General features: G+C 38.0%; 1 protein-coding gene across 1 annotated transcript in view; it reads right to left on the bottom strand.

Annotated features, from left to right (window-relative positions):
- The window catches only part of LOC134673183 (ecdysteroid-phosphate phosphatase), a 34,715-nt gene that overhangs the window by 6,442 nt on the left and 13,735 nt on the right, over positions 1 to 14,538 (bottom strand). The window contains exons 7-10 of the mRNA XM_063531138.1: positions 6,557 to 6,652; positions 1,363 to 1,542; positions 844 to 905; positions 88 to 227 (exon numbers count right to left, since the gene is read on the bottom strand). Coding sequence (XP_063387208.1) covers positions 88 to 227; positions 844 to 905; positions 1,363 to 1,542; positions 6,557 to 6,652 — 478 coding nt within the window. The remainder of the gene's footprint in view (positions 1 to 87; positions 228 to 843; positions 906 to 1,362; positions 1,543 to 6,556; positions 6,653 to 14,538) is intronic.

The raw sequence follows: 14,538 nt of genomic DNA, 5'->3' as shown, positions 1-14,538 counted from the left end.
GACCCGTACGTGAGGTCCACGCGCTCGCCGTGGCGCATCGCGAAGAACCAGCGCCGGTCTGACCGGCTATACAAGTCGGAGTCTCACCGTTCGCCGAGTGTGAGCGGCATGTTGAGGTCCTTCCGCACGTAGTTGCCGGCCTCGTCGAAACAGAACGGCACCCACGACCCGTACGTGAGGTCCACGCGCTCGCCGTGACGCATCGCGAAGAACCAGCGCCGGTCTGGCTGCAACAACCATCACCGCTTGCTTGAGTCCATAGGAGTATTAAATGTGCATCAGTCCACAAGATGATTTCAAGGATCGATGTCAGTTTGTTATTTTTGGTCGACTCAAGATAATTAAGAACAGCGAGCTCACGCTTTTCAATTTCACCGATGCTTATGATTATGAATTATGATACTACCTTTATTTGTTTAATTCAATACTTATCATAATCCAAATGTCGTTTTAATGGATCGTTACTATCGTTAGTAAGTGATAAACTGTACCAAATTCAAATTTTAAATTGTTAAACTCAGTTTTCAAGGCCGGCAGGCCCGGATTTGGAGACCTAGGCCCTCTAGGTACTTGGTATGGCACTTAGAATTTAGAGGGCCCTCTTCTCAATTCCAAAACCATTGCTAGGTTATGGGCCTAGGCGGAAATCCGGCACTGAAGGCCGATCGAAAGATGAACAGTCTATTACTTTGTAGGTGTAAGAATACTAACACATAAGTAATCAAGTTTATGCTTAAATTTGCCGTGGAGATTCTCTGGCGCGTAATTCAAAATTATTTTTGGCAATCAATACAAGATTTTAGGTACCAATTTAAAAAGCTGTTAAAACGAACTTAAACATACCTTAGCTTTTGCTTCTCCATCGCCAGTTCCTTGTGTATTTGATTTCCAGTCGATACTAGTGCCTGAAAATAATAATTATCCCTCCTGAGTCCTGAGTTCCTTAAAAGAACAAATTAAAATCGAATTTTGAACTATAATGAAATAAAAGAAGGTTCCAAATTCAAAACTGCATAAATTACTCTGGGTCTTAGGAGAGTATGTAATTTGTTATTAGATGCAAATATATCTTTATGGAATAACTGTATAAAAAAAAACAACAACAACACAATTTACTTACCTGGCGGCGTAGTCAACATGCCAATCGCTTACGCTCCGTAGCGATCGAAACGCAACTGACACTGTCGCACTAATATGGAAGAGTGATAGAGACACACAAAGCGTTTCGTTGTCGTGACTCGTGGAGTCTACTTACCTTTTTTTGTTTTGACCGAGTGGGAATGCATTAAGCACGATGTGTGGGACTTGTCGCTCCTTTCCCCTCTTCTGGCGAGAGGGGTGGAATTCGACAATAACACTTACCCTGCGTAATGTTTATAATACTGTCACTCTTCTTTTCAGCCATGACCACGTCCCAGTATTTCCGCCACTCCTTGTAAACCTCCTCAGATTTCTCGTGTCCTAGTTGCGCGGCGTCCTCGTGCGGGTATCCGGCCATCTCCCCGTCCGTGTTAGAGTCCGATTCGGACTTGCAATCCGAGCCTGCAAGTTTAACTTAAGTTATTGCCTTGTTTACTATCACCCCTTAACCAGGCGTGGCTCACTCCGCGATTTTGTCGCTTTGCTACAGGTAGCTAAAGTACATCCGTTCGACCCCAATTTTGGGGTTTGCCATAAGCCGCGCGTGGCGCTGTCGCCACCTAGCGGCCATATCTGTGCTGATCGTGACAGACGCGTTTTGTTAGAGAGTGAGTCTTCTGTACCTAGTACTATTATTTATTCTGTGCCTTAACGTACGCAAAGAAAATAGTGTACAGATGCGGATTGTTAAAAAAAAAAACAGCCACTGTAAATTTACTGGCGTCTTTCGACAGACGATTATCACTGTTAGAACGCTATTTGACTTTGATCCTTATTCTTTCACTGATATGTGTTAACTTGTTAAATATTAACGCCATCTACTCGACACTAGGCCAAAGATATGGTGCACTGTTTTCGAGCGATGGCGCCATAACCTTCAGCCTATGATCGAGTAGATGGCGTTAATATTAATATTTAACAAGTTAACACATATCAGTGAAATAGCTGGTTTGTAAGTGCACGACACCTTGCACTTTGTGACTATGCGCTGAAACATGGCACAGTTGATTCTTAGCTGGTCTTGAGCAGATACAGACCGGGAGCCGTCGAGAGCCATGTCTCATTAAGTGGGGGGAGGGGGCTGTGCCAAGTTTCAGCGCATAGTCGCAAAGTGCAAGGTTCCCATACAACGGCGTGCAGTAACAAACCAGCTAAAGTTGCCTCCAGAAACTCGCGAACTAAATTGACAGGTCAATGTGCACAAATGATACCACAGTTTGGCCAGTGCTGTTCGTATCGATATTTTCAAAAAAGTTTGAATTAGAGAATATCGCGAGAATTCACCGCTAGCGGCGCTACTGTTGCGCGGTCAGTTAAAATGTATCTTTAAGTAATTTAAATTATTTTACAAATGTTACTTGGTATTTCGAAAATTGTGCAATTTTATAGTAACAAATACAGGAATATTGGATAAACATATTGTAGGTAACTAAATAAATATTTTATTTTATTTGTTAGGAAAACTTACAGCTAGAGTAACAATGTTGTAGGTGATAACATAGAAACAGTGATTTTGGCTCAAAATACAAATAAGGCCGACCCAGAAGGGAAAATAAGATTAGGTCAGAATTTAAATACAGTTAGACCAAAAAAGTCTCAGACTTTTCTTGGTCTAACTTTAATTATCGATCAATCTCATCTACCGGTCACATTGTATAAAATTAAATCACCAATTTTATAGTTCGTTTTTTTTAGCATTAGAAAGAACTTGAAAGAAGGTAAGCGATCTTGGCATGTCTTTTAATTGAAAAACGCTTTTTAAAAATCAATAACTATTACTTATGAAAGCAGAAGAATATAAATGATCGTATTAGATTCATACTTGTTACATATTTGCCGTAACATATTTTTAAAATGTGTTTTTCAATTAAAAGACACATCAAGATTGTTTACCTAATTTCTAATGCTAAAAAAAACGAAGTATAGATTTATGGCGACAACCGCGATCTCTTGATATAAACAACTTGCCCCCAAACCTGCATATTAAGAGCCAACAGGAGTGGTCATATCTTGATACAACGTACTCGACTGTTTCCTCCGTGGGTTTTGATGCTAGAGAAATGATTTATCGGACCGTTTTGCTTTTTTTTGATATTTTTGTTTTTTAAGGCGCTAGAGCCTTTCAAAAATGGCCAAAATGGCCTCTTTGACTATGCCGCCATGAGAGACGTAGTATTCAAAACGGATATCAATTAGCCAAAAAAGCAAAACGGTCCGGCACAGATAATTTCATAATCATTTAGATTTCCAAATTTGGTTACGATTGGTTAAGTTTTGGAGGAGGAAACAGTCGAGTACAAAACCTCGATTTTTGAGATTTTTAAGGATTATTATAAGGATTTTTCGCCTTATGATTCGGTCAAATTGTGTTTTTTGAAAAACTAATTATAGCCAGCATTTATAGCACACTGGCGTCCCTCCCCCTCCCCCTGACGCAACCCCCCCTTTTAGCTTGAAATATGTCCCGGTTGAGAGTGTTTTTTGTGTTTTGGGGAAAGTATACAATATAGGAAAAAAGTGTCAATGAAAGAAATGTTCCCTATTAAATTCTTAACAAAAAAGGTTATATTCATTTTTTTGATACGACGCACCATATTGATGTTATAGCTAGATGAACTTCGACAAAATTTTACCGTTGAAAAACTTGTTGAAGTTCAATATAGCATAGTACGTGACAGCACTGAAAGAAATCTTCACGAAGAATAAGCTTGCAAGCTTGTTCTCCGTATTAGTTTTATTTCAGTACTATCACGTACTAACTTATATTGAACTTCAACAAGTTAATACATGAATATGGTGAGTCTTACCAAAAAGTTGTATATAACCTTTTTTGTTTAAAATTTATTAAGGATTATTTCTTACCTTGACACTTTTTTCCTAACTCTAATACTTTTCTCAAAAATAAAAAAAAACCGTAAACCGGGACATATTTCAAGCTAAAAGGGGGGGTTGCGTCAGGGGGAGGGGGAGGGACGCTAGTGTGCGTAAACCATCATACCCAAAGGTATCATACTACATTCATTGAATGCTGGCTATAATTTGTTTTTCTTGCCCATACATCATCATCATCATCTCAGCCATAAGACGTCCACTGCTGAACATAGGCCTCCCCCTTTTTTGGGGGGTGAATGCCATAATCGCCACGCTTGGCAGGCGGGTTGGCGATCGCAGTCGAGTACACCGAACTTGAGGGACGCTGCTGCCCGTCCACCGGTGGTCTTGGACGTGGTTTAAGGACATACCCGGGTCCTGGACGTAGTTTAAGGACATACCCGGGTCCCGGGTCCCGGGTCCCGGGTCTTGCCTATACATCAAAACATAATTTAACCGAATCATTGTCCTTATCGCACTAGTTATAGGAGCCGCTTCCGTTAGCGAGATGTGTATATTTACCTAAAATCAGCTCCTGTTTCGTCTTAACATTGAAAATTGTCAGTTTCACATCCGCACCTCGTGATTTGATTGGTAACGTCACAATCTTACAATCGAATCAACCACTTTTCTAGGGGGAGGCCTATGTTCAGCAGTGGACGTCTTATGGCTGAGATGATGATGATGATGAACCACTTTTCTCGTCACATTCATACAAGTCGAAATCGTTACCCCTTTATAATTAATTATCACATGGGTAGTAAGTGCATCTTACTTATCGATATCATTTTATCGACATATACCCCTGACTATTTTTTCTTTGCTATTCCTGGTATCATTTTATTTGTCAAACTTATGTCAATTTAGTTCGCGAGTTTCTGGAGGCAACTGTAAAAGAATAATGATCAAAGTCAAATGACGTTCTAACAGTTTTAATCTTCTGTCGAAAGATGGCAGTAAATGTACTGTAGCTATATAATTTACCATGACAGTAACTCTTGTGTGTGATACAGTCGAGTTCACAGACATCTATACAAGTCAACGTTCCAAAAATATATTTACCTACGCGTCTCTAAAACACTGTTAATAAGGTTGTGTAAATATATTCTTGGAACGTTAACTTGTAAAGATATTTATGAATTATGACGGAAGTTTCATTAACGTTTTCGTTTTCAACAGCGGTTGAATAGTTAAAGATGATTAACGTTACCTAGCCCATTTAAGCGTCCCTGATAAAAGTACCTATGCTATTTTTTATTGATTTGCCTGAACCACTCGACTCGAATGACTGTGACTCGAGCATGGATTGACACATGTCAACGCATGTTAAGTTTATTTTCCAGAATGGAAGCGGCACCAGTAGGAACCATCAACTCCGTTCGTGGTGGGAACTAAACTAATTAAGCAAAAAAAGGGAATCTTGCACAAATAGGTATACCTACTACTAGAGTCAGACCAAGAATAGTCTGCAGCGGATTTGATAGCCCACGCAATGTTAGTGTTATTTTAAACGTCAATTTTCTATGAAATTATAACGTATAAATAACACTTGCACAGCGTGGGCTATCAAATCCGCTGCAGACTTTTCTTGGTCCGACTCTAGTATTCCATCAGGTAGGCAATATTTTATGATTATCTAAGGTTACGATAATATTAATTAGTTATAGCGAAGTAAACATCTATGCATGAGTAGTTACTGTTTGTAAACAAACGAGATCAACGAGATATGTTACCTAAATTCTAAATAGTAAACACACAACACGTGTTTCTCATATCGGCATGTAAGCTTTATAATGAAAGGTTTATCTTCTACACGAATAATGCTTTATCCGATTTGTATCATGTTAATGCATGCAATTGTAATATCAGGAATCGATAATATTGTTAAAAGCAGGCTAAACATTGGAAAGATAAGTGCTAATTCTGCCGTGCTAACAACATATGCAGTAATCGCAGTTGAAAAGTCATGCAATTGTTTATCTTGTTCTCTTTGAATAAGTTCTTTATTTAAACGATGATTTTCATGCAAGTACTGCACATACAATAAGCAGGGCAGAATTAAATGACAATTACATAACTGACGCATGAAAATTAAGAAAAAAATCTTCATTGTCAGAAAACCACGGTTCACATATAACAATATCGGTCAATTCTGTAAAATAATTACTATCATAAACAATTCATTCATTTTTTAGGTACAATCGCCTGCGCTCGCGATGTTCCAGTTAAGAAAAAAATGCCTTAATCCTTGCAACCGAGCGGCTACCTGCAAGGCGTTCAAACCGTTCAAACGAGTATAGCCCTAAGGGTGGAACACAGCGAGCGCAGGCGATTGTACCTACATATATTTACTCAATGAGTGTATTACTAACATTGAATTATGAACTACTATCACGCTAATAAATCCAGCCTAAAACGTGTTAGTACGCTATTACCAGTGATCGGGCAACCATATAAAACAGAACTCGACTTTTGTTTCGACACCTTGCAATAGTGCTAGGTGTCAAAACTGTTAAACATTAAATATTAACAATATTTTCCTTACCGCTGTTATTCCCAAGCGATATAGCGCGGTGTAGCGTCCACGCGTCTGATTCCGCCGTGCGCCGCGTGAACACAGCCGGCAAATAGCCGCTTACGCCTGAAAACAGGCTTAAATACACATCCAGCACATGCAAATAACAACTCTGTTCACCGGAGATAAAGATCACAAACGCTTGCAAGTGCGCCAAAGTTTTTAGGATAGGTTAAAAAGGCATAGAAATTATGACTGATCAAATAACAGTTTGATTCAATGGAGATAAGGTTAAGATACATTGAAGGAAAACATCGTAAGGGAACCTGCATACTCGTACAGTGGCGTTCAAAAGTGCATGGATAGATGTCGACCTTAAAGCCTTAGTATTACGGTTGAAACATCTCCATGCACTTTAGAACGCCAGTGTACATATGCGATGAAATTCAAAGGTGTTTGTGAAGTCCCCGTGGCGAGGGGATGTGTATTGTGATGAATTACAATTTATTTTTTATTTTAAAAGTTCGTTTTTTTGCACAGGGGTCCACTTAAAATAATATCTGAAGCATCCAGATGCATTTGCCAGCAATTAAACACCTTTCAAGAAAGGAACAAAGTTCTAATTACGCTTGTTACATTGATGTGGCAAAGCAAACTAATCACGACAATATTCGTAAGTAATAAGGTTGAAATTTGCTTACAAGTGATGAAGTAAACAACTTCTTACGTTACTGTAAAAAGCGTTAGGCTTTACAGTTTAAAACGCTGATTTGACTTCCTCTTTGATTACAATAGCGTATTCCTAGTCAAACAAATTACGACTTAATTGTTAAGTGTTAAGGTCGGATTGAGGTTGGCACAAAAAACGAATGACTAGCAAATAGTTGGGATCGAATGGACCGTAGACGATTCAAGACGACACGATTATCATTATTATAATCTACTGGATCAAGTGAAGTGACGGCGTGGTATGATTTACCGTACCAACAACAACATCTTAGAACAACGAGGGAATAAATCGAATTATTTATATTAAATATATTTTGATTTATGCTTTTTAAGAGCCAACAGGAGTGATCATTTCTCCATACAAACGTACTCGACTGTTTCCTCCGTGGGTTTTGATGCTAGAGCAATGATTTTTTCAACACAGATTAATAGTGTCAATATCTGTGTCGGACCGTTTTGCTTTTTTGGTATTTCTGTTTTTAAGGCGCTAGAGCCCTTCAAAAATGGCCAAAATGGCCTAATTGACTATGACGCAATGAGAGGCGTAGTATCAAAACTGACATCAATTAGCCAAAAAAGCAAAACGGTCCGATACGGATAATTTCATAATCATTTACATTTCCAAGTTTGGTTAGGATTGGTTAAGTTTTGGAGGAGGAAACAGTTGAGTACGAAACCTCAATTTTTGAGATTTTTACGCGAGATTTTTCGTCTTGTCCTTATCGCACTAGTTTTAGGAGCCGCTTCCGTTAGCGAGACGGGTATATTAACCTAAAATATTTAAAACTCAGCTCCTGTTTCGTCTTAAATTATGAACCAGCGACCAACTTAGACTCAACATAGTCTACGAGTACAATGCATTACTAGTAACATTGCCTGGCTTAGTGATTGTTTGTAAATATGTAGTATAGGTAGTAAATGTTTTGAGAATTGTAAATAGTATAGCTTAGTATTAGTTAGTTTTCAATAATCACGGAAGAGCGGTGCCTCCCAACACAGGCAAATATATTGCTTACCGGGAGATACTATTCTTCAAATGATATGTACAGTTTTTTATGAAATAAAGAATTATGTATTTTTTTTATTTACATAACAGCTGTCTAAGTACATACATCAAATTACTAATAATGGGAAAAGCGCGACCTTTAATCATAAAAAATCGTAAAAATTCTTCGTTCGAATACCCTAAACACATTACATAAAAATGCCAAAAAAACTGTCAATATAAACGTTAACTATGTAAGACTAAGACATAGATACCTTTTAAAATCAGAAAATTTTCCGACAAATAGACCACACAACACAGATATAGTACTCTATTAGACTGCACACTTGAGTGGGACTCGAGAGTCGAGTGGAGACGGAATCACTAACCATTTCTTATAAACCATAGCAATCAGCCTACCGCGGTGACTAACCTGATAACGTTACAACGCTCATTTTACACTATTGGTATCAACTACGAAAAGATGAAAAGTATACAAAAATACAAATACCTACTCTTTATTGCACAACTCAATAGAAGAAAATAATACAGAAAGAAAACAGTAACGCAAGTAGAGGTAAACAACAGGCAGTCTTATTGCTAAAGAGCGAAAAAAAACTCTGAAAGAAAAAACAGAAAAAAAAAGATAAAGTAAAGATTATTCAAGTCAAGGGAAATTATTTCAAATATAGTTTTTTTGCATTGTACGAGTATGTAAAAACAGCAACACTCCTACACACGATACTGTACGATGTACAGTTAAAAGTGTGGGTGATGGTACTTGTTTAGTTTCGTTCAGTCAGATAAATACCTAGTTACGGTGTGGTGGTGTCAAAATGACATGCACACGCTCGTATTATTTTAACGACAAAATTGTATGCTTTCATTTTTTGTACACCCGTGTTGTTCCCGTGACAACTTTTACTGCTGACTGTATTTATTTTTTGATCTTAATATGCCTTTCGTAAATAAGGTCCACCAATGTACAGTTAGGAGTGTTGCTGTTTGTACTTAAATATAAATACTAAATTAAATCCTAAAATCTAGGCAATCAACACTATTAAACATTTTTCATGAAATTTATCCAGTTACAATATTAATGCACAGCAAAATCTTCTGGAAGACCATGTACTTTAAAACCTGTGCTACAATTTAACATATAATACTGAACAGTGTAGCAATGGCTTTATACTGATAAAAACCCCACAGTGTCTGTCGTGACACAGCGCGGCTTTCAACTTGGCCTTGAGAACTAGAATACTCTGTAATGCTGAGATTGCTGAGCTAACATAACATTTTAATCATTTTAATAGGGAGGTGGGATATGTGATATATTCAGATACGATAAGCTAACTACCTATAATAACAAACCTGTATTAAATAGTGGGCGCATCGTAATTTTAACTTTACGTTATCGATAACCGATACCTTAATAACATTCAACTTTAGAACATCTCTGAGAAACAAAGACGTTTGGCCTCTATTCTACGAGTAATATCAGTCGAGATGAAGTTTTATTCGATAGGTGTCAGTTGCTAACAATTCATATCTCGCACGTTACTTGATGTTAAACGATATGGCAGTCTGGCCCCAACTCTAGATTATCTCTGAATTAAAAACAACTACACCTCGACCCTTGACTGATATTATAATAGAGGCCAAATAAATTTCTTATTCTTTCTCAGAGATGTTCTAATTTTGAGTGAAATTAAAATATCGGTTATCGATAACGTAAAGTAAAAATGACGATTCAATCACAGATGAAGGTGTGTCAATCTGGCCATTAGCTTATCGCTTCTGAACATATAATAGGGAAGTTATGATATGGAAGTAGATAAAATGTATTCTTTATTAACGTATGATGTTAGTAACGGCTTAATATTGATAAAAATTCTAGCCTGAAGCGTCAGATGCAGCGAACTGTCAGATGTCACGATTGCTATACGATACGGCCTTCAACTTGGCATTAATAAATTATTGCATCGAGTAGGATACCTATAATTCCTACTCTATACTTCTAGAGATAAACTAAGGTTACATTTAGGTCTGCTAAGGTGACAGTGCGGCTGGCTACTGAAAGGACGTCTTCCATTGTGATTCAGAAGAAACGCGCTTGTTTAAAATGCAATTTTCCGCCTAGTGTGTATATGGTTGAAATTCAGACAACAGCTAGCTGTTCTAGAAACAGTTTTATATGATTCACGGTTAGTTTCACTTCACCTGACCAAACCTGACTTAATTCGACCGGGATATTGACTGTATTATTTTTAAGCTCCACATATTTCGACGCAGTTACCCGAGAACTAGATGCATGTAACTGCGTCAAAGTATCAGGAGCTCAAAAAAGGTAATCCCGGTCAATATCCAGGTCGATATAAGTCTAACAGCTAAAAACTTAAACAACCCAAAAACCTTGTTTCCAAAAATAAAATTACAGGTTTCAGTGTAGGGCCTCCTAAGTCCTATCCTAGTTAATAATAGGAAAAACTTCCAATAAGGTAACAAACTTGTGCATGCACCGCGCTTACTATGTATCTGTAAAAGCCAAAGCCACAGTATCGGACAGCGGCTTTATTTACAATGCGAATAAGACCTTTTACAAAATGAGAAAATAAAAACTAAATGTTGAATCGTATGTCAATGACTTAAAATTCAAAATAGCATACATACACAGCAAACCACCATTTGCCTCGCAAATCTCGCAATTATGAATTACCTATACGTATGTAGAATCACTCGTCGCCGCCGCGTGTCTGTTTGTGTGTTTATGTTCGCGATAAACTCAAGAACTACTGAATGGATTTTCACGCGGTTTTCCCCTCTCAATAGATTGATTCTTGAGGAAGGTTTAGATGTATAATTTGTTAAGGTTTAGTATAACCCGTGCGAAGCCGGGTTGCTACTATTGTATAACCTCGTAAAACCCACGTCAATTTTTGCGCTTTTGAATTTGGAACTTTCTTTTATTTCTGTAAGAGTTCAAAACTCGAATTTAATTTGTACTCGTACAAGCACGCGGGGACTTACGAGAGTTACGAGGATAAAACGTAATTTGGAACACACACCACGCTTTTCAGCTACGAAACCCTAAATCATTGTCATGTCATGAGTTCATGAGTCGTGATCACGGCATGTTCATGATCAGCTAAACACCTGCCCATGCGCAGTGATATCACTATCTTGTAGTTGTCGTTCACGGTGTGTCAGCGTATTTGAGGAGCGGTGTAGCCGATCAAGTGATCATGAACACGCCGTGATCATCACTCATGAGCTCATGGCAATGTTTTTAGGGTTCTGTATGTGACATACGTAATTTTTGAGTTGTTGAAATTTCAATTCTAATTTAACTAATCAAATTTAAATTACGTAAATTGTCCGGGAGCCGGTTCCTAGGACTAAGTAATTTTGCCTATGTAACTACAGTGTTGCCAACTCGGATTTTGAAAAAATGCTAGACTAATGTCTAAATTATGTCAAAGTTTTTTGAAATAAGCTGAATAAAATGCTAAATTGAAACTTGAAATTAGACACTTAAAACACATACATTTTTCAATTTTCCCGCCACTTTTTTACTAACAAGATCTGCTTGACCAGCTTTATATAGTCCGTCGACGTCCATCCGTCCACAAAAGTCAAAATTCTTATGAAAATATGAACCACATAAGGCGATGGCGCATATTGTTGCTGCCAAGTTGGTGCAAACTTGGCTTAGACTAAATTATGCTAAAAAATATGCCAGATGCTAAATGGAAAATTTTGGTGCCAAAGCGAGTGAAAATATGCCAGATCTGGCATCATTTATGCCAAGTTGGCAACACTGTGTAACTATATAGCCATACGATTAAATAAAATAGACTTTATTACCGTAAAGTTCAAACTTATACAACTTGAGACAATGGGCTCGTACTAATTAATCATCCATTGTGTTTAATCAAGACATTGAATACCGTATGCAACATGCACTGATTTTGATAAGATAACGACACAAACCTAGTAACTTAAAGCAAAGAGTTAATGTTTGTCACCTAGCACCCATAGTACAAGCTTTGCTTAGTTTGGGGCTGGGTTGATCTATGTAAGATGTCCACCAATTTTTTTTGTCTGTTTAAAATAACTGGCGTTTTCCGCCATTTTTGACCGAGCTTTAGCGAAGGTCTAAGTTTCAACTTTGTCAATAATGTTTCATCCATATGTCCGGATGTTCTCCTCTTCACTTCAGGACGCGATTGTCAGCAGATTTTCATGAAATTTTGTGAAAAGGCTCGATGACAAAAAATTTTTTTTTTGCTAAATCGTCATTTTTGATTTTTGGATTTTTTTCAAAATTTTGCAGTCATTTTTTTCAGTTCAAAGTTATCTTCGCAACGTCTACAGCTCACAAAGCATGTTTTCATATCTCATGCTCTGAAAGTGGGTCGTTGTTGTTCTAAAAGGTGCGCAGAAAGTGATACGTTTATGCTCTAGTGCAGAAAAGTGGTGTACTCCTCTGCGTCCCCGTCCCACGAACAACTGGGTGGAAACAAAATGGAAAAATAGTGTCTTTATTTCCTCGCCTGGAACAATTGGTAATTGTTTAATTTTATTAATCCCACGTTGATCCTTTTTTTTATAAAAAATGATATAAGTGAATTGTTAAAAACAAATTATTCTTGATTTATTTCGTTGAATTCTATTTACTCGATTTCATAAGGCGGGAACCAAAAGGAATACACCAAAAATATTTTTTTAAACCTTACACTTGCGTAAATGGGCAAAGGCAGAGTCTTATACAGCCACAGTTAAACGTTTGCACGATATTAAATTGATTTTTAAAGATTTTTAGCACTATATTCATGAAAATAAAATAAAACACAAGAAAAAAATTACTTATATTATTAATTAAATTGTTATTTAATATTTAAAATACTTTTATTATGTTATTACGTGGTGCGGCGCACCAAGGTCGTGGTGCGGTCCGGTAGTCTGTTGCGGCTTTTAGAACGAAAAAATATAAAATTAAAAAGTAAGAGGCAATCCCGCTGATTTTCATACTATAATGAACAAATCATTTAAAAAATACTGCAGTTTGTTAAAAAATGTGTGTTTTCGTAAATATTGCAATCTAAATGATTTTCGCTAGGGGTCATTAATCACACCTGTAAAGTCTCCGATTGCAAGTAAGTCCTAAGGAAAATAAATCATGGCCGTAGATCTATTAGGTACTTCCATTACTGATTTTGCGAAATTGCCTTGTCTTGTTTGGTTTCCTCGCATTCGATATGAAAAGTAGAGTGTTTAACTCGGGTGAAAGGCACCATTTCTGTCTCGGACTATTGGCGCTCTCACTGCGTTCGAGCGCCAAACTACCTCGACAGAAATGGGTGCCTTTCCACCCTTGGTTAACAATCTACTATTTTTACAGCAAAATAAGCAATGTCTCACTTTTTAGATGAGAGACAAGTGCGGTGTTATTTAAAAACCTAAATAACCTGGCGGCGTAGCACGGTCGCGTTTTTATCCCTTGTCACCATGCCTGTCACGTTCTAACAAGTATGTTAGTGCGAAAGGGACGCGCATAGTGATAGTCGATAAAAATGGAACCGTGCTGCGCCCGCAGATCCGTGTACCGCAAACCAGTTGTGTGAAAAACCGCTCATGTTTAGTTGGGCAACCCTATAATCTGTATCTTTAGGTATTTAAATAAAAGTAAACAGCATCTACCCTCAAATGGCTCCTGAAGCCAGTTGAGGGTAGATGGAAACATTACACGATCAAATAAGGTAAATAGGTTAAAGTCAAGTCGTTCAGTGACTGATACAGTGTTCTATTTGGTTGGTTAACCAATAAATGTTATAACTGCCCGAAACTTACAAATTATTTGTTTACTTATAAGTAGACCGAGACTAGGGTTTGCACGACGGATCCGAAATGTATGGGAAGATCCGCGGATCCGGATCCGGATCCGGATAATTTCATACATTTCGGATCCGGATTGCAAACCCTAACCGAGACTAAAACATCGTGCTATCTCCATTAGTCTAGATCAGCGGTCGGCAACCTTTTAGCAGCCAAGGGCCACATAGTAGTTAACGAAGTTGACCCGGGCCGCACTTGGGTAATATTTGTGACTTTAGCAGACTTTGTCGTTTGCCAATATTACATACAAAATAGCCAGGGAGGCTCGCGGGCCACAAGCGAGAGGTTCGCGGGCCGCATGCGGCCCGCGGGCCGCCGGTTGCCGACCGCTGGTCTAGATAAAACCAACCCTGAAACGTGCTATTTTATAGCACAAAAACAGACGGTTTGTTTGATCTGCATT

Source organism: Cydia fagiglandana, chromosome 18 (assembly GCF_963556715.1).
Source record: "Cydia fagiglandana chromosome 18, ilCydFagi1.1, whole genome shotgun sequence".
In the NCBI taxonomy this organism is placed as follows: domain Eukaryota; kingdom Metazoa; phylum Arthropoda; class Insecta; order Lepidoptera; family Tortricidae; genus Cydia; species Cydia fagiglandana.
This window is presented reverse-complemented; position numbering and strand designations above follow the sequence as displayed.